The following is a 22,131-nucleotide window of genomic DNA, read 5'->3' on the forward strand; positions in this document are numbered from 1 at the left end:
AATAATAAAGTTGGAAGGGACCTTGGAGGTCATCTAGTCCAACCCCCTGCTCAGGCAGGAAACCCTATACCATTTCGGACAAATGGCTGTCCAGTCTCTTCTTAAAAACTTCCAGTGTTGGAGCATTCACTGCTTCTGGAGGCAGGTTGTTCCACTGGTTAATTGTTCTCACTGTCAGGAAGTTTCTCCTTAGTTCTAGACTGCTTCTTTCCTTGATTAGTTTCCATCCATTGCTTCTTGTCCTGCCTTCAGTGCTTTAGTTCCATGGTGCTTTAGTTCCATGGTGATGCAGAAATTCTGCTGTTTTTTTCAGATGCAAGCCTAACAAACAAAAGGACTCTGCTTTTAGCAATATTACTCTTAAAGCAGTGACATATTTTTTCAACCTGTACATAAGTCTTTAAAAATGAAGCTGTTTTCATGAATAACAGAGAGTGACTACCAGCTCCAAAACATTGCCTTTGTATGATATTCAAAGTATGTACAGCTGAGATTTAAAAAGAGCTACTTGGCAATTGTATGAGAGATGCTATATTCAACCAAGGATGTGCTGTTTATCCATTATACTAGTTGTCAACAGATCCTTTGTAGATGCAACATTTTCTTATTTCCTGTAGCCAGCTAAGAATATGTCTATTCTTGCTTTAGGAATTGTTTCCTTGCAAAAACTTTAAGGTTCAGGAATATAGAATCATAGAATCATAGGACTAGAAGGGACTTGGGAGTCTTTTAGTCAAACTCCCTGTCCAAGGTAGGAGTCTTTATTCCATCCTGGACAAATGGTTTTCCAATCTTGTCTTAAAAACCTGTTCTCTTCGTTAGGCTAAACATACCTAAATTTCCCTTAGACAGTCATTATATGGTTTAGCCTCCAGACCCGGTATCATTGTTGCTCTTCTATGCACTATTTCCAGGTTTCAGCATCTTTTTTGTATGGTAAAGGGAATTGGATGCAGTATTCCAGTATGACCTTACTTCTTGGCATTGTGCTATCACTTCTTGTGAACTTGATGCTGTTCCTGTGTTGATGCAGCCTAGGACTGCATAAGCTTTTTTGGCAACTGCAGTACACTGCTGGTTCATACTTAAGTGGTGGTCCACCAAGATACATAGATCTCTCTCGTAGGGATTACTGTTGAGCCAAGTACTGTCTATTCTCTATTTATGCATTTGGTTTTCCTGCCTAAGTGCAGGACCTTAACTTTTCTCACCACTGAGCTGCATCTTGTTGGATACGGCCCAATGCTCAAGTCTGTCAAGGCCCTTCTGAATCTTGAGTCCATTTTTCAAAGCGTTAGCAATTTCCCCCAGCTTGGTGTCATCTGCAAATTTTTAGGAGAGCCCTTCAATCTCCTTATCTAGGTTATATGCTTCCATGTAGATGTAGACCACATGTTGAGTGGTACCTTGCGGTGGTACTATCTATTCCACATTGTTCTATCTTACCAAGAAATAGGCTGTAGTCAATTTTGTCAAATACCTTACTGAAGGCTAAATATATTATATGCAAAGTGTCTCCTTAACCCATTAATTAGTCATCTTATCAAAGCAGACAATAAGGTTTGTTTGACATGATCTGCTTTTAACAAAATCATGCTGGCTTCTAGTAACCACTTTGTTTATTTCCTGGTGCTTACAAATCCACTGCTTGATTATCTTTTCCAGGATTTTCTTTAGTATTTATGTCAAGCTGATTAGTCTGTAGTTTTCTGGATCCACTTTTTCTCTTTTTTGAATATTAGAACTACGTCAGCTCTTAGCCTTCATGACTCCATCCTTTACATACTGCTCACAAAAATAAAGGGAACATTTTAACATGGAACTGAAGGAGTTTGCGTTCCCTTTATTTTTGTGAGCAGTATATTTGGGCTGTGTATTCTGTTCTAGTTGTGTATCCTGTTTCCAGTTGTTATAGTTGTTCTTTTTTTCTTGCACTTTGTTAGAGAGTTCTTTGTACAACCATGCTGATTTTGTTTGGACCTTTATTATCTTGTTTTTCAGTGTTCCACAAACATCATGAACTGTTTTTCCCTTTAGGATTTCCATCCATGGAATCCTTCCTAATCTCTCAGCTCATTGAAGTTATCTCTCCTAAAGTCTGAAACATCAGTCTGACTTTGTTCAGTTACCTATGCCTGTATTATGGTGAATTCTAGTACAACAAGGTCACTCTCCCCCAAAGTTCCTACAGTTTACACTCCCTCAACCATTTCATCCCTATTAGTAAGAATTAAGTCCAGTATAGCTGACCCTCTAGTTCCCTCCTCCACCTTTTAGATGAAAAAGTTGTCAGACATGGCAGGAATCTGTTTCATTTTCCACTCACAGAGTTTGTTTCCCAGTTGATGTCCAGGTAGTTAAAGTTCCCCATTACCCATTACCCCATTACCCCATTACTGTGTTTCCTGATTAGCAAAAATATGATTAGGTCTGCTTGTTTGAGTCCCCCCCCCAGAGTTTAATAATAACCAGTTCTAAGGATTGTGAAGGCCACTCTAAAACCTTTTTTCTTTCCTATAAGTACTTTGTGGAGGCATTGTTTTCTTACTGAAGTATTACATCTCTTTTCTAATTCAATTTCTTTACTGACTGTGAAATATTAGCTTCTAAGAGAGTTAGTTTAATCCTTTTTCTTTTTCACCCAGATAGTATATACTGTGCCACTTATTGTCACACAATCACAAAGCATGGCAGTTATCCCTGTAGATAACAGTTGGAAAAACATTATTTTCTTCAAATGTTTCTCTTTTTTTCTCCAAATGTATCTTGTGTTGTTGTGGCTGAATAGTGAAATTTTTGTTCAAAACACTGTATTCCAGAAGGTTACACGCTTATCAAGTTTTTCTTTTGCGCACATTACACAGTTACTTTTATGATAAGTTTGAAAGAAACTGTAATGTGAAAGTTGGAAGAAAGATTTCATTTTGAAAATTCTCTCGTGTAGTTCTTTATTGTATAAGCAGTGCCATATGTAGAGAGCTATTCCAACCAAACTTGTAGCAAGTTGTTTGCAATCATCTGTGAGTTCTGATTTGCAGATTGGACTAGTTTGGTAGAAATATTAGCAGATGTGGGTTTTTTGTTAGTTTTCCAATTTTGATTTGATTTGCATAGCCTAATGTATTTTCCATTTTCCTAACATTTTACATTTAGGAAATTATTAGTTGAAATACAGTTGAAATTGCTAGTTAATTTATGTACCCTGCAGTAGTGTGGATTTTGAATTTATAATTCCAAATAATTAATGATGGTTCATTGTGAAGTGTTCTGGGATTTGTAGTTCAACAACAATTGACCAATTTAATTTTATTTCCTCTTTCAGTTAGAATTAAGAAGTGTTATTGAAATGTTCTGCAAACTCTCACATTTTTATAAATCCATTTATTCTAGGATCTATGCAAATCTAAGGAAGAGTTGTAAACTGCTAACAAATGTGGATGATGCTCCATAGAATGAAATTTACTATAATATGATTTTCTACTGTGGGAGAAAATAGAGATTTCTTCAAAATAGTCTCTTGCTCACAAAAGTTTGTGGTCTGAAGTAAATAAAGATTCTGAAGTGTTTCTAGGAAGCTAATAGTAATGCTGCAATTTGGGGCAGCAGGAAAACAGAGCTCTATTCTTTAGGAATAAAATTTAGCTTAACCACACAACGAAACGCTGAGTCCTGTTGGCTGGGCTTTGCCTAAGAATAACATAGCTGAGGTAGCATATATCCAGATGTTAGTAGTAGTCTTTGGAACTTCTAAACCTGAGGAATAAATGTCTTAATGTCCATTATATGTTTTTCTATGTGTTTCACACCTAATAAAACATTCAGAGGTTGCCATAAATACTATCTAGAAACCTAGGCAGTTACACATGGCTATATCAGTGACAAAGACATATTTAATCATGCAAAGAAAAAAAGATATGAGATTGGGATTTAAAATGCTGCTTATATATTCCTGATTGTCCTTTGTCTGAGTGGCTTGAATGATTTTCTCAATGATATGTAACATGTGGTCCCCCCCCCCAATAAAGGAATGATGCATTTTTTCTCAGTGAGTTACATGCCAAATGTGCTTGTACTGTACGAATTTCTTCAGAACCTATGGAAATCCTTTAAGCCACAAAATCAAATTATGGTAACCAGTAGTTGCTTGGGATTTCTGGGTGTTTGGGTACTGCATAGCAAGCCCAAATCATCACTCCTCCACTACCATGCTTGACGGCTGGCATGAGGTGTTTGTACTGATATGCTTTGTTAGGTTTTTGCCAAACATGGCACTGTGCATTATGGTCAGACATCTCCACTTTGGTTGCGTCTGTCCAAGGGACAGTGTTCCAGAAATCTTGTGATTTGTTCAGTTGCAACATTTCAAACATAAGTCATGCTGCCATGTTTTTTTTTGAAATAGGATGATTTCTCCTGGCAGCCTTCCAAACAAATCACACTTGTTCAGTCTTTTTCTAATGGAGGTTTTTAAGAAGAGACTGGACAGTCACTTGTCTGAGATGGTATAGGTTCTCCTGCTTGAGCAGGGGGTTGGACTAGAAGACCTCCAAGGTCCCTTCCAGATTCTATTCTGTTCTGTTTTGTTCTGTTCTATTCTTACTATACTGAACTTTAACATTTAACATGCTGAGACCTGAAGACTTTTGGGTTTTTTTGCAATTTTTCTGAGCATTGCATGGTCTGACCTTGATGTGACTTTGCTGGGACCTTCACTCTTGGGAAGATTGGCAACTGTCTTGAATGTTTTCCACTTGTGAATAATCTTCAACACTGTAGATGAACTTTTGAGTGTTTGGAAATGGCCTTATAACCCCTCCCAGATTTATGGACAGCAACAATTTCCTAAGATCATTGCTAATATCTTTACTCTTTGGCATTGTGTTAACAAACACCTCAGTGCTGGAGACCAGCAAACTCTTAAAACTTCAGTTTTTATAGAGGAAGTCAACTTTCTGATGATTAATTAATCAAGGGCATTTGATTAATAGCACCTAGCTGCTACTTAACTTCTTCATACCTATGGAACATCTTCTCATTTTGGCTTTCTTTTTGTACTTTTAAGAAATGCTAAGGACCAGATGATTTTTACTATGTCCTGATATGCAAAACCATAGAACTTAAAGAGGGTGTACTTACTTTTTATGTAGCTTTGCAGCCTCCAAAGGAGATGAATGGTTTACATATGATGTAATAAATGTGTAATCTTATGAAGATTAGGGTTTGTTTGGGACGTGATAGATCGACAGCTTATATTGTTTCATTTTTATTTTGCTGTGATTTAAATCCAAAAGAACTAGGAAGTTTTGTTACCAGTAATATGTATAAAGGAAGTGAAAGAAACAAAGGTGGGAAGAGTGATAATGATAGAGACCTTAATTAAATAGGGGGATAATTTTTAAAAAGCAGAAAAAAAGAAAACCATAAAACTGGCTGTATGTTCTGTTTAAAAAATAGGCAAGTTTTATCATGATTACTTGCTTGATTTAAATGTGTCAGACTTATTTTTTTTTATTAAAAGTTTTATAAAAGTTTTACAATATAATTGCCCCCTCTCCAAAACCCTCTCTCCCCTCCCCCCTCCCTCCCCCCCACTTCCCAGAGCTAATCACAGGGTTAACAATAAGGTAATCATATTCTAACTAACATTAATCAATTATTAGAATAACAAATCTGTAAAATCCTTTAACTCTCTTTTTAACATAACATATATTAAGATTAGACACAATAATAATATCATATTAATAATTAAAAATAAGGATAAATAAACTGTATAACAACAATAATACTCTAAAATTCACTCAAAAACCAAATGGAACTTTTTGGTCCCATATTTCTTCTCAATATAATCTATCCATCTTCTCCAAACCGAAATATATCTTTCTTGTGAATAATCCTTCACATAAGCAAAAATCTTGGCCATTTCTGCTAAATTTGAGACTTTAAGTGACCATTCTTCTATAGTGGGCAGACGTTCTGTTTTCCAATATTGAGCTACTAGTAGTCTTGCAGCCGTTATAAGATTCAACATCAAATTCATAAGTGTCAGACTTATTTTTATAATGAGCATAATTCAGTTTCATTCATTTTGTTGGCTTTATAGTTCTTTATTGACTTTTCCCATTTATGCCTAAACATTTTATTAAAACATTACCTATAGTTTATCATGTACTGGTTATTTGAATAAATTTATGAAAACTGTGCTGCCTCTCCTACTTCATGTTCACTGCAAATTTCCATTTAACACGTGTAGTTTTCTATCTTATATTATCATCCACATTTGCTTTCCATATAATCCTTTTTTCATTTTTCCTTGTAATTATAATAAATGGTCAAAATATTTAAGTATCTTAAGTCAAATATTTTAGAGTTTGAATACCATTATTATAATTGTTTTTATTATCATGACAATGGTATGAATTCTGCTAGAATTCCAATTCTGGGATAATTTTGATTTATGAACTTTGAATATCACTCAGTTTTAATTTTTTGCTTGCAGCAGTGACTTCTACAATAGTCATAACTTTTTCTTGAGTGCTACTCAAGGTAACCTAGCCAAGATCAAGGTATTCTTAATTGAATTTCACCTTTCCCTTGAGTTTCACTTTTCTGCAGTGACCACTAAGCTAAGCAAGCACATATGTGAGTCTGTATTTCTGTAAGCCTAGAAAGTTAGAGGAATTAGACCAGTGGTTCTCAACCTGTGGGTCGGGACCCCATTTGGGGTCGATCGACCATTTCACGGGGGTCGCCAAGCAAGGCTGTCCGCCATTTTTTTTGTCCGCCATTTTTTTCCTCTTTTCCGGCGGGTGCCTTACCTCCCTTGGGCTGGGCCAGCTGGTGGTCGGCCTGCTCCGTCTCTGCCGCTTGCCAGCTACGCCTCGGCCGGCGCAGGGGGCGGAACCACACATGCGCGGCGCTCCCGGGCAGGGAAAGTCCTCGACTTACGACCGGTTGGGTAGTCCTCGTCTTACGACCGGTTTAGTCCTCGACTTATGACCGGTTAGTCCTCGACTTACGACCGGTTGGGGTCGCGGCATTAAAAAGGTTGAGAACCACTGAATTAGACCATAGTGCTAGGCTGGTGGATCTCTGTAAGCAGTAGCTCCTCACCTCTTGGATTGAAATTAGAAATTTCATTTCTGATTTCTTTAAGAGGTTTTAAATAGACACACATCATTTTTTTAAAAAAAAATCTGTTAAAATTAGTCTTCACTTAATGATGGTAATTGGGACCTGAATTGCTAAGTGATGCGGTTACTGTATAAAACACAACATCATGTGAGTGCACCATTTAGTGATGGCAGTTCCAGCACTTCTGGTTGCCATTGTTAAGCACAAAGTCACATGGTTACTATTTGCAATTTCTTGCTGGCTTCATCATTGACTTTGTCGGGAACCAGCAGTGAAGGTCACAAACAGTGATCACATGATTGTGGGGATGATGCAACTCTGTAAGTATGAGGTCTGTTTCATTTAGTGTCACTGTATGTTCGAATGGGCACTGAAAGTGTGGTTGTTAAGTGAAAACCACCTGTACCTTTGGTTGTTAAGTGAAAACCACCTGTACCACTCCCAGAGTTTATGTCCTTTTCTTAAAAGGTCAGAAACCTACTGGTTGTAGATTATATGTTGAAAGGGAACTGTGTTCATTGCTTTGTGTCTGAGACACTCATTGTATAAGAGAGAGAAATATATTGTTTATCATCAATGCTAGTCCTGATGATGTTGTCTAGTTTGGATAATGAAACATCTGCAAGAAAACAACCAAGCTCAGAGAGCAACAAGGACCCCTGATGTTAATTAGCTTCAGTTTTTCACATTATGCTCTTGTTCTCATACAGAAGTTACTGGTGAAATCAAATCTAGATATGCAATTCTTAAAAAAACAGAAAAACTTCTTGTTAATTGCAATAGAGTAGCTTTCATTCCAGTTTCAGTTTGCAGTTCATAATCCTGTACATAGGCCAGTACAATGTGTTGTTTTCAACAGGATTAGCAGGGAACCAATAACAAAAGAAAGTTTTGTTACCAGCAATTTTTGCAAGCAATGAAATCAGACACGCACATACTGCTTTAGTGTAACCATTTGATATAAAATGCACTGAAAGAAAGCACTTGATATGTTTTCTCTGAAGCTAGAAAAAACTGACCGAGAGACAATTTGTTTAAAAAATGACTTCATGTTCCCTAAGGCAAGGCAGAAAATGGAGAATGAATTCATTATCTTACTAAATCTACACCTACGGATTAATTCATATATCAATTCATAATGCTGTTCTACCAGTTTGTCTTGCCGCCTTCAAAAATTGGCATAATTTACGTGTGTAAGAGTGTCTTAGGCACTTCTCATGAACATCACGCAAAGCTAGAAAGTTCCCATTGCTCTAGGGTTTGGCAGTAACTGTCAAGAAATGTTTGGAAGTTTGAGATGCTGGGGGAGGTGTAATTCCCACCTTTTGAAAAAAAGAGCTGTGTAGGTTTTGTTCCTTTTGTTCCTTCTTTCTGGGTGGGATGATTGCAATATGATTGCAAGTAATTGTAATAACAGATTTGCAGAAGACAAAAAAAGATTGAAAACATTTGTTCCGTCAAGTTTGTTTGTAGATAGTTTATTTGTTTTAATATTTTAGTTGTTTATGTAATTTTATAGATGCACATTTAAAGTTTGTACTCTTTAATAGATTTTAGTATATTTCATCTGTTAGTTATTATATTTTATTTTGCAAGATATATACCCATTTAGGCTGGGTATATATTACTCATATATATTAAATGAGTAATTAACTGGATGTAGTTCTGGTTTTAAATTAGATTTTTGTAATAATCTCATGAGTTTTTTTTATGGTAAAGGAAAGCTAGATATTATGACTTTGCAACCCAGTCAAAAGAGGGTATGGTTTCTTCTGTTGGGTCTGTTCATTTGTTTTGTTGAAAATACATTGCCAGTTAATAGGGTATGTTAACTTATACATTTCTCAAGGTGCTTTCATCAATGAATGGCCTGGCATATAATAACTTCTCTATCTTATTGTAGGCTAAATATAATAAACCTAAACTAGTCATTTCCCATTCTAATACTTCCAAATGTACAGTTTAAGGTATACATCACTCAGAATTTCAGCCAGTGTGTCTGTTAGAGAGAGTTGTCCTCTCATTCATGATTCATAGTATGTCTAGTTAACTACCCCTCCCTACCTTCTGTTCCATCACAAGTGTTTTTATTCATAATGAAATATTTTGGGACTTAGTTATTCAGACTATTGTAGAAGATTCTGAAATGAAGGCTAATAGCAATCTGATGAAGTACATCAATATATTTTGTGTGCAATTAGACAGTTGGGATGTTTTGTTTTTGAAATCTTCAAAAATGTAGTTTCTCTTATATGTCTTTAGTTCCCTTTTTTTACTTTCTGATTATCTGTTTAGCTACCTGTAATTTTCTATGTTTAAATTCATTATTTCTTTTTCTGCCTGCTTCTCTCCATATATTTTCTTGAAATGAAGAAACTGAAAGAAAAGAGATTTAATTTTAACCTACAAATGTTCAGGTATATTGTCTATGGAGATTCTCTATCATCCTGCTCATGGTTGTCCCAAAAAATCCAAAGATGCTTTTGAAAAAAAGTTGAAAAAAAAAGTTGAGAAAAAAAAAAGTTCAGGAGTACTGATCAATTCAATACCAATAAATTTATTTGAGGACTCAAAGAAAATAAATAACTTTAGAAAAGGGAGCCCAACATTTCTGATTACTATAATATGTATTCCATACTCTATTAGAGAACATTATTAGCTACAGGATTTTTTAATTATTGTTAAAGATAATGATAGGATTCATTTTCTTGATTCTGCTAAGCTTTGGATGCACCTGTAAATATGCAGGGATACCTTCTGCCCTTTTCATGTTTCTTCTTTCCAATTGCAAAATTGGAAAGAACTCTGGAACTTGGACTCAGAGTTTGAGAGAACGCTATGTGTTTTGAAAGACAGAGTTAAATAACACATTTTAGTTGATTTGGTCCAGAACAAGTCATTTTAACATTAATGCATTATGTAGTACTTAATGCAACGACTGAATGAAGGAATGGAATGGCAGTGATACTCAAAATGGATATTGTAAAGTATGTGCTTAGCTATAACCAAACAGACAAAAGGAATGTATCTATTAGAAATGGATATTCACTGAACATTTAAAATGGCTTTTAAAACTAAGCAACATGATAGCCGAAGGACAAAAGCCTTGGATAACAAGGACATTATAACTGAATACAGACTTTCAATATCAAACAAAGAAAGGATGAGAAAAGATATCTCAGTCAAGAATGTCAACAAATAAAGGAAAATAAGAGAACTTTTAGAAGATCAGAGAGATCATTGGAAAATGTACGGCTTGGGTACAACTATCTAAGACTACTAGTGGAAATAAATGATAACAGAAGCAAATGAGTTTAAAACAAAATAGAAAGGCAACAGTGAAACCGTATACAATAAGGATTTTTAAATGACTGAAATATTTATTGAGAGAGAATACTGTATATTCAGAAACTAACACCAATAGAAAGTGAGTATTAGCCATTCAATAGGAAAGAAACAGATGCAGATGGAATTTCCACTGAACTTTTTAAAGCTTCAGAAAGACAAGTGGTTAAAATGCCAACAGTTCTATGTGAATAAATTTAGAATAAGACTGTGTGGCTGAAGCAATAGACAATACTATTGAATATACCTATTCTGAAAAAAATTGGCATGGCTGATAACTTTCGCTTCGTCAAACCGATACTGTTTGTTATTGGTGTGACAGGAGAAAGAATATACTGGTAGGTATGGAGTGAAACAATGATATATATTCATCTGTTATATGGATAATATAAGAATTGGAGCTACTCATAATTGGAAATCTCTCTACTGAGTTATCTTATATATGATCCTAAGGCTATTTTTCCTCAGTGATCTTTCAGGATAATTACTCTTCCTATAGTCTCAATATTGCCTTTATGTCCTTTATACTAATTATATTCAGAATGATTTTAGAAACTATGGTAAACCTTGAAAACAAGATAATAAGAATGGCATATACAATGTTGCTAGGGATAAATGGTTTAAATATGTTAAATAATTAGAATTGCTTCAGAATTAGACCATTTTCTTTTTATAATGTTTTGCCTTACAGATTTGTAGAACATTAGGTATGGAATATGATTATTTTTCTTGCAGCCAAAACATACAGTGAATGGGATTTCAAGAAGAATTAAGGAGGGAGGTGGAATCATGTATTTTAAAAATTACAAAGTTAGTTTATAGATGAACTATATTGTGCAGATCTGGCATCCTAGATGATGGCTATTGGGTTAAGTTCATTTTTTAAAAAAAAATACTTTTAAAGAGCATTTTAAGAATATGTAGGGAAGTTGTAATGGAACAAGGGAATCAGTGAAAGAATCAGCACTGCAAAAATATGGCAGAATAATAAATGGATAGTGGTATTGTATGGATCACCTATACACTGTGAATGAGCTAGGTTAAGTCCACAAGAAGCAGGTGGAAACAACTAATATATGTCTGTGTTTGCTTAGCTCATAAAAGTAGCTTTAGATATAATACCTAAGGCAGAATGCACTATGCTCCTTTAACTTCTTGACAAGAAGATTAGTCTGCAGACATGTTGGACATTTTGTCTTATATTAATGGAAAAAAATAGATTTACCTTACATAATCCGGATATTCTGGTTTATTTCAGCTCTAGGTTTAAGACATACTTGTTTAAAGCAAAAAAGGCTTTGTTGGTATAATTCACTGAAACTGTCGTTCAGAAATATACAAATCAAGGGTCACATTCATTTATTTTCCTAGATACTAGTTTGCTTCAGTTTTCTGTGTAAATATTTAGGTTAATTAAATTTGCCAATATTTCTATTGATGTGTGCCATTTTTGTTCTTATTTTATAGATGTTACTTGGACATAAAATAAATTTTACTAAATACCAATTGCCTAAGGCTGTTACAGAGTCATTCAAATACTTTCCACTTGATTTTGTTCTAAGACAGCACTTTCCATTAGTTGTTAATTTTGTCATATAATATATAAACAGTAAAATTACAGGTGTGCTTAGTTTCCAACTACTTTATTTCATGTTTATGAAGTTTAGTTCTTATGGGAAACTCACTACATGCCATAGAACAAGATGTAGATTACCACTAAATTTTCTTTATTTTAATCTAAGAAACATGACAAGCTTCAGATGCAAGAGCTACTTCTAAATTACTGGCAGAAAATGTCAACAGCACTTTGTCTAGGGAGTCCATTAACTCCATTATAGAATATCACATATAAATAACAGACCATATATTGGGGTCCTTATGAGCAGCATGGTGGCCTAGTGGTGAAGACACTCGTCTCCCACTCAAAAGGTTGAAAGTTCAATCCTAAATAGCAGCAGACATTTCTCTCTTAGGGTGCAAGGAAAAAATATTTGCTGCAGACTCCACGTGGCGTCAGGAAGGGCATCCAGCCAGTAAATGCTCAGCTCCATCTAGTTGCCCCAACTCTACCCCGAATTAAGGGTTCACAGGGTTGTAAAAAGGAAGTTTTATATTGGGATTCCTTATGTTTTTGACACAAATGCATAAATTTTTAATAACAAAACCAAGATGAGATATTGCAAAACGCATGATCTCAGATTTGTAATCTGAGTTCCTGAGTTCAGTTGTGCTTTAGTGTGGAAAAATGATTATTTTGGGAATATGTTTCATTCCTGACTTGTTGGTTTTGTGATCTAAATGGTGTTATATATAGCCCATCCTTTAAGTTGTTCTAAGGAGAGAGATAGAGGGGAAATACAGTTCATGGAAAAGTGTTTATTGCCTCCTTCAGTACCATTCTACCAATTAACAATACTCTTTCCCACTGCAGCTTTGTAATTAAATATTTAGAATTTATTATAGTATTCATAGCATTTCTTACTTGTCCTGAAATATTACTCAGTTTTCTTAACAAAACAACCCTTTTCTCTAAAAAAAAATACTTACCTGACTTTCAGCCTTAGCAGAGAAGAAGTATTGGGTCTCAAATTTATTTCTTATGAACTATGCTTCTTTGAAAAATAATAGGCTATTTTCTCATTCTGTTTCTAGGTTTTCACATCCCATGGACCAACAGTAATTATGCCAACATGGTTCTGTTCTCGGGAATGGTTTTACCTTGTAGGAAGATTTAATGAAGGAGGAAAGGTACGTAATATGAAAAGGAGAGGAGCATAACCTAACTATGGGAAAGATTGATCTCACTCTTTCCCAGTTGGATGCCCTCCAGATATGTTAGAAGTACAGTTATGAGAATCTCCACCCAGGAGTGCTTTTGGCTAGAAATTCTATGAGTTATACTCCTAACATATCTAGAGGGCTGTAGGTTGGGAAATCTATGCAATAATATCTCAAGAGATGCTTGCACCAGGCGATCCTAATCACTGTTGAAGTTCAAACATTTGACTGAGTTATATTTAATTAAGAAATTAGCCTGTTTTCCAAGTGCCATTGATAGAGGAATTAAGCAGCACAGATCTATTTCTATGGCATTCTCATCGATTGATTATGTGCCATCAAACTGATGTCACCTCTTAGCGACCACATAGATAGATTTTTCTCCAAGGCAATCTGTCCCCAACCTGGTCCTTCAGCTTCTCCATTGGAGCACCATCATCACGTTAATTCATGGAATAAAAAAAGCACAAAAAAGGAATGTTAATGTGATGCTATTTGTTCGGTTATTTGTGAAGACATTAGTGCCAATCTGTAGCGACATTCTGCAAGCACATAAGGAACATCGGCTTTTTCATAACAAGTACCTCTAGAATTTTTCTATTATTAACCCAGCATTTTAAATATTTTGCCTAGCACTGAACCCTGTGACTTATTCTGAGACACAGGCCCTGAATGACATTTGAAAGAGACATCACAAAACAGTGTGAATCACAGCTTCTATTTGAGAATTGACTCAGAAGGTGCTTGCATAATACCACATTTATACATTTGGAATTGTTTTGAATGGCACCGTTTACTAAGTGCGATGCAAAGTAGTGTATAGAAGTGATGTCATACATTACGCATGAAATTTTACAATAACATATTCACTTGTTATATAAGATGGAAGAGTTCTGTGTGTATGTTGTTACATATTGCTGTTCTGCAAATGAACACAAGGTGAGTTATAATTTAAAAGATAGATAGGCAGATGTAAAAAATACAATTTCCTCAAAAATACAATTCAAGCTGATAAGAGGAGCACCTCTCCAGCTTAGTATTAAGTTATTGTCATGGAGTTCTCTGTATGAAAACAGAATTTCATAGGTTGATGATACTTGCATGTTTCCATATTTGTATACTGATAAGAAAAAAAGCATAGAAGTCTGGAGGATAAAACATATAAGGAACGGTTGCTGGAATTGGGTATGTCTAGTTTAATGAAGAGAAGGACGAGGGGTGACATGATAGCAGTGTTCCAATATCTCAGGGGCTGCCACAAAAGAAGAGGGAGTCAAAAGTGCCGGAAGGCAGGACAAGAAGCAAGGGATGGAAACTAATCAAGGAGAGAAGCAACCTAGAACTAAAGAGAAACTTCCTGACAGTTAGAACAATTAACCAGTGGAACTCCTTGCCTCCAGAAACGGTGAATGCTCCAACACTGGAAGTTTTTAAGAAGAGACTGGACAGCCATTTGTCCGAAATGGTGTAGGGTTTCCTGCCTGAGCAGGGGGTTGGACTAGATGACCTCCAAGGTCCCTTCCAACTTTATTATTATTATTATTATTATTATTATTATTATTATTATTATTATTATTATTATTATTATCATTATCATCATCATCATCATCATCATCATCATCATCATCATCATCATCATTATTATTATTATTATTATTATTATTATTATTATTATTATTATTATTATTATTATTATCCTATATCCAACCATCCATGGTGACTCAAAATAGAAAAGTTAGAATGTGAATTCTCTTTTTGACCTCTTGAGCAGTCTGCTTTGTTTGCACCTTCTTCCTTGGTTTTTAATACTTACCTATACACTTAGATTCTTGTAATAACAAGCTCCAGCATAATTTAATGATACCCGTATTAAAGTAATTGGCTTGAAAAAGAGCAAGGAGTGGGAGAGGTTAGAAGCCCACAATAATAGAGGGAATAGATATACTTTCTTCAACTGTCTTTTTTAAGTAAAGCACTTTCCCTTGAGGGGACATCAAGCAAGGTAATAATGACTTTTAATTATAAAGGTGTATAATAAAGGAGATTATATTTCAAATCCCGTATAAACAACAACAACAACAACATCATTATCATCATTATCATCATCATCATCATCATCATCATCATTATTATTATTATTATTATTATTATTATTATTATTATTATTATTATTAAAAATGGAGTTTTATGGAAAATCTGCAGTATTCTGACTGATTGATACAGGGGAGAAATTATTCTGTTTGGTGACATAAATGAATAGAATGGAACAAGGCAACTGGGTATATAGACCAGTTACATTCTCAAGAATGAGTAAGTATGAAAGATGTTTAATGGAATGATTAAGTAAAAGAGGCTGGAGGCTGGAGTGAAAGAAGCTATGGATAGGAAAAAATGTTAGCTGCAACATTTGTAGTGAATAATGTGTATATAGAGAAAAGGAAACAATTGTTAGGATTAAAAGAGGCAGATAAGATAGAAATAGATTCTGTTGGAAATGAAAACAATGTTTTGGAAGTAGGTGAAGACCACTATAAACTAGTTCTCTGACAATTCATAATATGTAATTCTAAAAAAATCAGAATAATTTATTTTCCAACATGCCCCTCCCTTACATCCTTTTCCTTACGTCAAGAAAAAGTGAGCTTTGGTATCAACACTAAGATTTTACTGAAATTTATCAAAATAATTGTATATTTTATTGTATTTCAGAAAATATATCAGCATCCCAGAAAGAGAAAGTTTAATGGAAACTGAAAAAAATCTTTAGATGTGTTTTGTTCTTAATTTTGTTTCATTTGTTGATAGTGTCAAGGAATAAATTGAAAAGGGAAAACTACATAGCATATACTTCTGTAGGAATTACAGGAAAAACATTAGAAGTTAGAAAATGAATATTTGCAGTTAAAATGAAAGTGGAGGTTTTTTGTGGGGAGTGGTGGAATGCAAAGATATTAGATTCATTTTTTTTAGTAGCTGAATTAAAATATTGTAAGGTTGCCCAAGGATTTGTCTAGCAACTCTGGGGAAAAATAAAGACAAAATGCAGACTCTGATATTTTTGGCACATTATGGGTAAAACTGAACAGAGATCAGTTCTTGAGCTGAGTCCAAGATGGAGTTTTTAAGCGAAATAAATTATGCTTCTTAAACAAGCCTTCTTAACAGCATACCTTAATAGTATGTTGCTAAGTTTGCTGGGGTAATTAATCCAATCCGTTGCTTGATCTTTACTCCTTTCCAAGTGTACTGTGGCTGCTCACATATTTTTGTTTCAGAAGGTTAATCCTTTAACTTTGTTTTTCAAAACAACCAAGCAATTATAACTTTATCACAAATTTCCTGCTTTGAGATTGGACCAATATGATTTATAGGTCTATCAGGGCATGACTCTTGGGCTCAGCCACAAAGCTAGGAAAAGGCTTAACTGGATTTGTATGGTTTGGGAAAAGTCTAAGGCTAAGCATTACATGAATGAATGGTTGTAACAGGTTTTATAGAAATTTCTTTGGTGGCCGCTCTAGAAAGAACCAGAGTTTTGAAACCTCTGTGAAAACTATATATTGTTCATTGGCCTCCTTATGCATGCACGTGTCTGTAAGCAAACAGAAAAGTAGTACCCTGTGATCTGTTAAGGCAGGGGTCTTCAAACTTGGCCCTTTTATGACTTGTGGATTTCAACTCCCAGAATTCCTCAGCCAGCGTGCCTAGCTGAGGAATTCTGGGAGTTGAAGTCCACAAGTCATAAAAGGGCCAAGTTTGAAGACCCCTGTGTTAAGGAATAATACAGATAAGTGAATTCAAGATGCAAATATTTGAGTATTATAGTGATAACTGTTCAGATACACATATCCCTTGACCTGTGTTCCTTGACTGTAATGGTGTTTGTGAGGATTCTGCATAAAAGGGACTGTGACTTGTTCTAAAAATCAATATTAGACTGATATTTTTAATTCTATCAGTCCAATTTAATGTGCTTTGTATTCTGCTATAGCTCCCAATGAGCACATTTTCTCAGTAAATGTTCTTTGGGTCAAACTTGCTTTAAAGAGTTATGCTTCTTTCTGAATAAGTGTTTATCCTTATCACAATTAAGATATCAGTAGCAGTACAATATACATTTTTTTGGTTTCTGAAGATATAACTACCAAACTGTTCTTTGTTTCCTTATTAGACTAATCATGCTTTTCAAATTTGTAACCCTTTTTATTTGAAGTGGGCCCCTTTCCATTTTGGCATGGAAATATATACATATTTTAAAGTAACACTTCCATACATTGGTGCCGAAATATATCACAGAACATTTAAATCACAGTATTCTTAATTATGGAATCTAGTGAAAGTAGTAGTTGGAATGGGGAAATATGTAAGCACTGGGAATGGTATATGGTATAATAAATTCTACAAATATGCATGTGGCAACATACACACATACATCGACACACACAAAAACCTGGGCAGCAGGCTGCTCTGTAATTAGAACCAGGTGGTTAACTTGACTTAACTTGGAGCATGACATGAAGAACAGAAGCCAGGTTAAATTTTGCCATTGACATAGCATCACCACAATGTTGAGCACAAGGGAAAAATAAATCTCACTAGAATGTAGGTTGAAAAAAATGGTGTTTTCTTTTTCTGGTGGTTATGTTGTTTTTTACATTCCCACTGCAATTATTCATTATTCTCTGCTAAATTCTTTAATACCCTTATTAGTATACCTGATAGAAACCTATGTTAGACACTTATTTTCGGCATCAAAATATTGCAGAGGTTAATGGAAAGCTGCAGCTGAGTCATTACACAGTTCTTCCTACCCAACGGCAAAAAATAAGCAGACTTTTTCAATCAGTAGTGTTGCATCTGTGGTATCTGAGGCTCCTATAGAAACCAATTCTTATATGTACTTTCATACTTGCTAGTTGTTTATCTATTACATGCACTCAGAATAATATCTTAATATTAGGTCTCAGAGAGAATCATGCACCTGAATCATGAAGACTTTCAAGAAGGGAATCATCAGTGGTGAAGTATTTCCAGGGTAATAAGCCAAGAAGGCCCTTGAATGATAAAAAGCTGGACAATAGGCCCGATTTATATAATTATAAAATTCTTTCAAATTGAGCTGCTTCTTTGAGTTTAAATTAGGTCATGTTAAGTTTTCCAATTTTCCTTGCTTCTGCCTTTGCCTCTTGGCAAATATGAACATTAAGGTAAAAGTGGAACTGAATGTTTAAGTTTAGTTTAGTTTAGTTTAGTTTAGTTTAGTTTGGTTTGGTTTGGTTTGGTTTAGTTTAGTTTAGTTTAGTTTAGTTTAGTTTAGTTTAGTTTAGTTTAGTTTAGTTTAATAATACTTTACAGATCCTTTAAATATTTATACAAAAGGCTTTGGAATGCAAAAACTGGTTAGAATTTAGTTTCAAAAATTATAAAAATTTCAAGATATGTTGTTAAACTGTGTCAGTTTCCTGGTGGGAGGTTCTTTTAAATAATTTGAATCATTTTTTTTACTTTTTTCTGTATTGGGTATACGTACATCTATCTATCCAAACTAAAATCCCATGTAGTAAAGACTGAAGAGAAGACTTGGTCATTTGATGTAATTATTTTGTCTTTATTATAGAATACCTAAAATCAAACAAAATACAACATATTATACTGTTGAATTTTATTTAAATACTCTTCATTTAAAATCATTTAACTTTACTCTTTAGCTGGAAAGGATCTTGGAGCTGCTTACTTGTGGGCAATAAAAATAAAGCATAAAATATGAAGAATGAAGTGGGGAAACAAAGTTAAGCAGCAATTTGTAAATTAAATTATTATTCTTTAGACTATTACGAAACACTTTACAATGCAAAAGTAGTTTGTACAACTAAGAATTCAACAAAACAAAATGTGCTTTCTTCTCCTTCTGAAACTCTCTGATATAAATGCTTATAAAATAAGCATTTATAAAAGTCTTAAATGCTTATATACAAATGCTCAAAGCTTGCGGAACAAACAGGGTGAACTAGAAGCAATAGTACACAAAGGAGAATATGACATAGTTGGCATAACAGAAACCTGGTGGACGAAACCCATGAATGGAATGGACTGATGGCTGGATACAAATTGTTCAAAAGAAACAGGTCTACAAAAAGAGGAGGGGAAGTTGCACTATATGTAAGAGAACACTACATATCTGCAGAAATGCACATGATCAAAAATAAAATCTTTCCAGAATGTATATGGGTCACTATAAAAGAGAAAAAAGTGACATTACCATAGTTGTATATTACAGGCCACCCAACCAATCAGAAGAAATAGATGAACTCTTTGCCAACCAGTTAACAAATGCATGTAGGAAGCATACCACAGCAGTAATGAGAGACTTCAACTATCCAGTTATCAACTGGGAGACAAACTCTGCAATGAGTGGGAGATCAAACAGATTCCTAACCAACCTAGCTGACAACTTTGTCACCCAAAAGGTGGAGAAGGGAACTAGATGTAAAGCTATACTGGACTTAATCCTTCTAAATAGAGAAGAAGTGATAGAGGGAATCGAAATTGCCAGAACCTTGGGTGAAAGTGACCATGTCATACTGGAATTTAATATAATGCAAACACTAGCAATAGAAAACAATCCAACCAATGTCTTAAACTTCAAAAGAGCTGACTTTAACAAACTCAGAGGGAACCTAGGAAAGATCCCATGGATGAAAATCCTAAAGGGGAAAACAACCCAAGAAGCATGGGAAACCCTGAAAAATGCAATCACAAAAGCCCAGACCAGCACAATACCATTGAGAAAGAAAAACAAGAAATCCAAGAAGAAGCCAGCATGGCTGCACAAAGATCTCTCTAACAAACTGAAAGACAAAAAGGACAAATACAAAAAATGGAAAGGGGGGCACATAACTAAGGCCGATTATCAGCAGACAGCCAGAACATACAAAGATGAAGTCTGGAAAGCAAAGGCTCAGAACGAACGAAGACTTGCAACAGAAATCAAGGATAATAAAAAAAAAAACTTTCTTCCAACATATTAATAACAAGAAAAAAGTCAAGGAAACTATAGTTCCACTAAAGAGATAAGATGGCAAGGAAATAACATGCAACAGGGAGAAAGCAGAGCTGCTTAACTCATTCTTTGCATCAGTCTTCACATAAAAAGAATTTACAGCCCAACATAGCAAAAATCCACTACAAAAGACAACTAGAAACAAAAATTAAATAAGCAAGAAAATTGTAAGAAAATTATTCATCCAACCTTGATGAATATAAATCACTGGGACCCGACAGATTACGTCCCAGAATTCTGAAAGAGCTGGCAGATGTTATCTCACAATCATTGCACCACATCTTTCATAAATCCTTGAGCACCGGGGAAGTACCTGAGGATTGGAAAAGGGCTGATGTGGTCCCCATCTTCAAGAAAGGAAAAAACGGACCCAAGAATCTACAGACCAATCAGCTTAACATCAATACTTGGGAAGATCCTAGAAAAGATAATCAAAGAACATCTCCAAACAACTAGAAGCAAACAAAGTCATAACTAGTAACCAGCATGGGTTTGTTAAAAACAGATCATGCCAAACCAATCTTATCCCATTCTTTGATAAAGTGACCAAATTAGTAGACCAGCGAAACACAGTGGACATAATATACTTAGATTTCAGTAAGGCATTTGACAAGGTAGACACAACCTACTCCTTGGTAAGCTAGGAAAAGGTGGAATAGACAACATCACCACCAGATGGATCTGTAGCTGGCTGGCAAAGTAGTCCTCAATGGCACTACATCCACATGGAGAGAAGTAAGTAGTAGGGTACCACAGGGTTCAGTCTTAGGCCAAGTACTCTTCAATATCTTCATAAATGACTTAGATGAGGGAATTGAAGGGGAACTCATTAAATTTGCAGATGACACCAAACTGACAGGAGTAGCCAACACCCCAGAAGACAAACTCAGGATCCAAAAAGATCTTGACAAATTTAACAATGGGCCCTATCCAACAAACTGGGTTTCAATGTGGAGAAAAGCAAAGTCTTAAATTTAGGCAGGAAAAAACAAAGATACAAATACAGATTGGGCGAGATCTGGCTTAAAAACAGTAACTGTGAGAAGGACCTTGGAGTCCTAGTGGACGATCACTGACTATGATCCAGCAGTGTGCAGCAGCAACCAAAAAAGCTAATATAATCCTGGGTTGCATAAACAGAGGCATAGAATCAAGATCACATGAAGTATTATTACCGCTTTATAAAACCCTAGTAAGACCACACCTGGAATACTGCAGCCAATTTTGGAGTTTGAGAGTTTGGAAAAAAATCAGAGAAGAGCAACTAAGATGATCAAAGGCCTGGAGACTAAAACATACGATGAACAGCTACGGGGCTTGGGTTTGGCAAAAGAAGAAATAGGGGAGACATGTTAGCAGTGTTCCAGTATCTGAAGGACTGCCACAGGGCAGAGGGGGCCAGGTTGTTCACCAAAGCACTAGAGGGAAAGATGAGAAACAATGGTTGGAAACTGATCAAAGAGAGAAGCAACCTGGAATTAAAGACAGTGAGGACAATCAACCAGTGGAACAGCTTACCCCCAGAAGATTTACCTTACCTGGAGATTTTAAAGGAGAGACTAGACATTCACCTGTCTGAGATGGTATAGGTTCTCCTCCTTGAGCAGGAGGCTGGACTAGAAGACCTCCAAAGTCCCTTCCAGCTCTATTCTATTCTAAATTCTAAATAAATAGCATATTCTGCTCACTATTTTTTTAGCTACCTAACATATATGTTGGTTTTATGATTTATTTTTATTGTGATGCCACTAATCTTGTATGTCTTTTCTATAAGCCAAATTTGTTTACATAGCATTGTCTCATGTCAGCTTGGTAAT

The 22,131-nt window shown here is 35.2% G+C and overlaps 1 protein-coding gene across 1 annotated transcript in view; it reads left to right on the forward strand.

The window, feature by feature from the left end:
• B3GNTL1 (UDP-GlcNAc:betaGal beta-1,3-N-acetylglucosaminyltransferase like 1) overlaps positions 1 to 22,131 on the forward strand; it is a 136,809-nt gene that overhangs the window by 75,740 nt on the left and 38,938 nt on the right. The window contains exon 7 of the mRNA XM_015810214.1: positions 13,129 to 13,224. Within this exon, the coding sequence (XP_015665700.1) occupies positions 13,129 to 13,224 (96 nt within the window). The remainder of the gene's footprint in view (positions 1 to 13,128; positions 13,225 to 22,131) is intronic.

Source organism: Protobothrops mucrosquamatus, unplaced genomic scaffold (assembly GCF_001527695.2).
Source record: "Protobothrops mucrosquamatus isolate PMUCROS unplaced genomic scaffold, P.Mucros_1.0 scaffold_36, whole genome shotgun sequence".
Lineage (NCBI taxonomy): Eukaryota > Metazoa > Chordata > Lepidosauria > Squamata > Viperidae > Protobothrops > Protobothrops mucrosquamatus.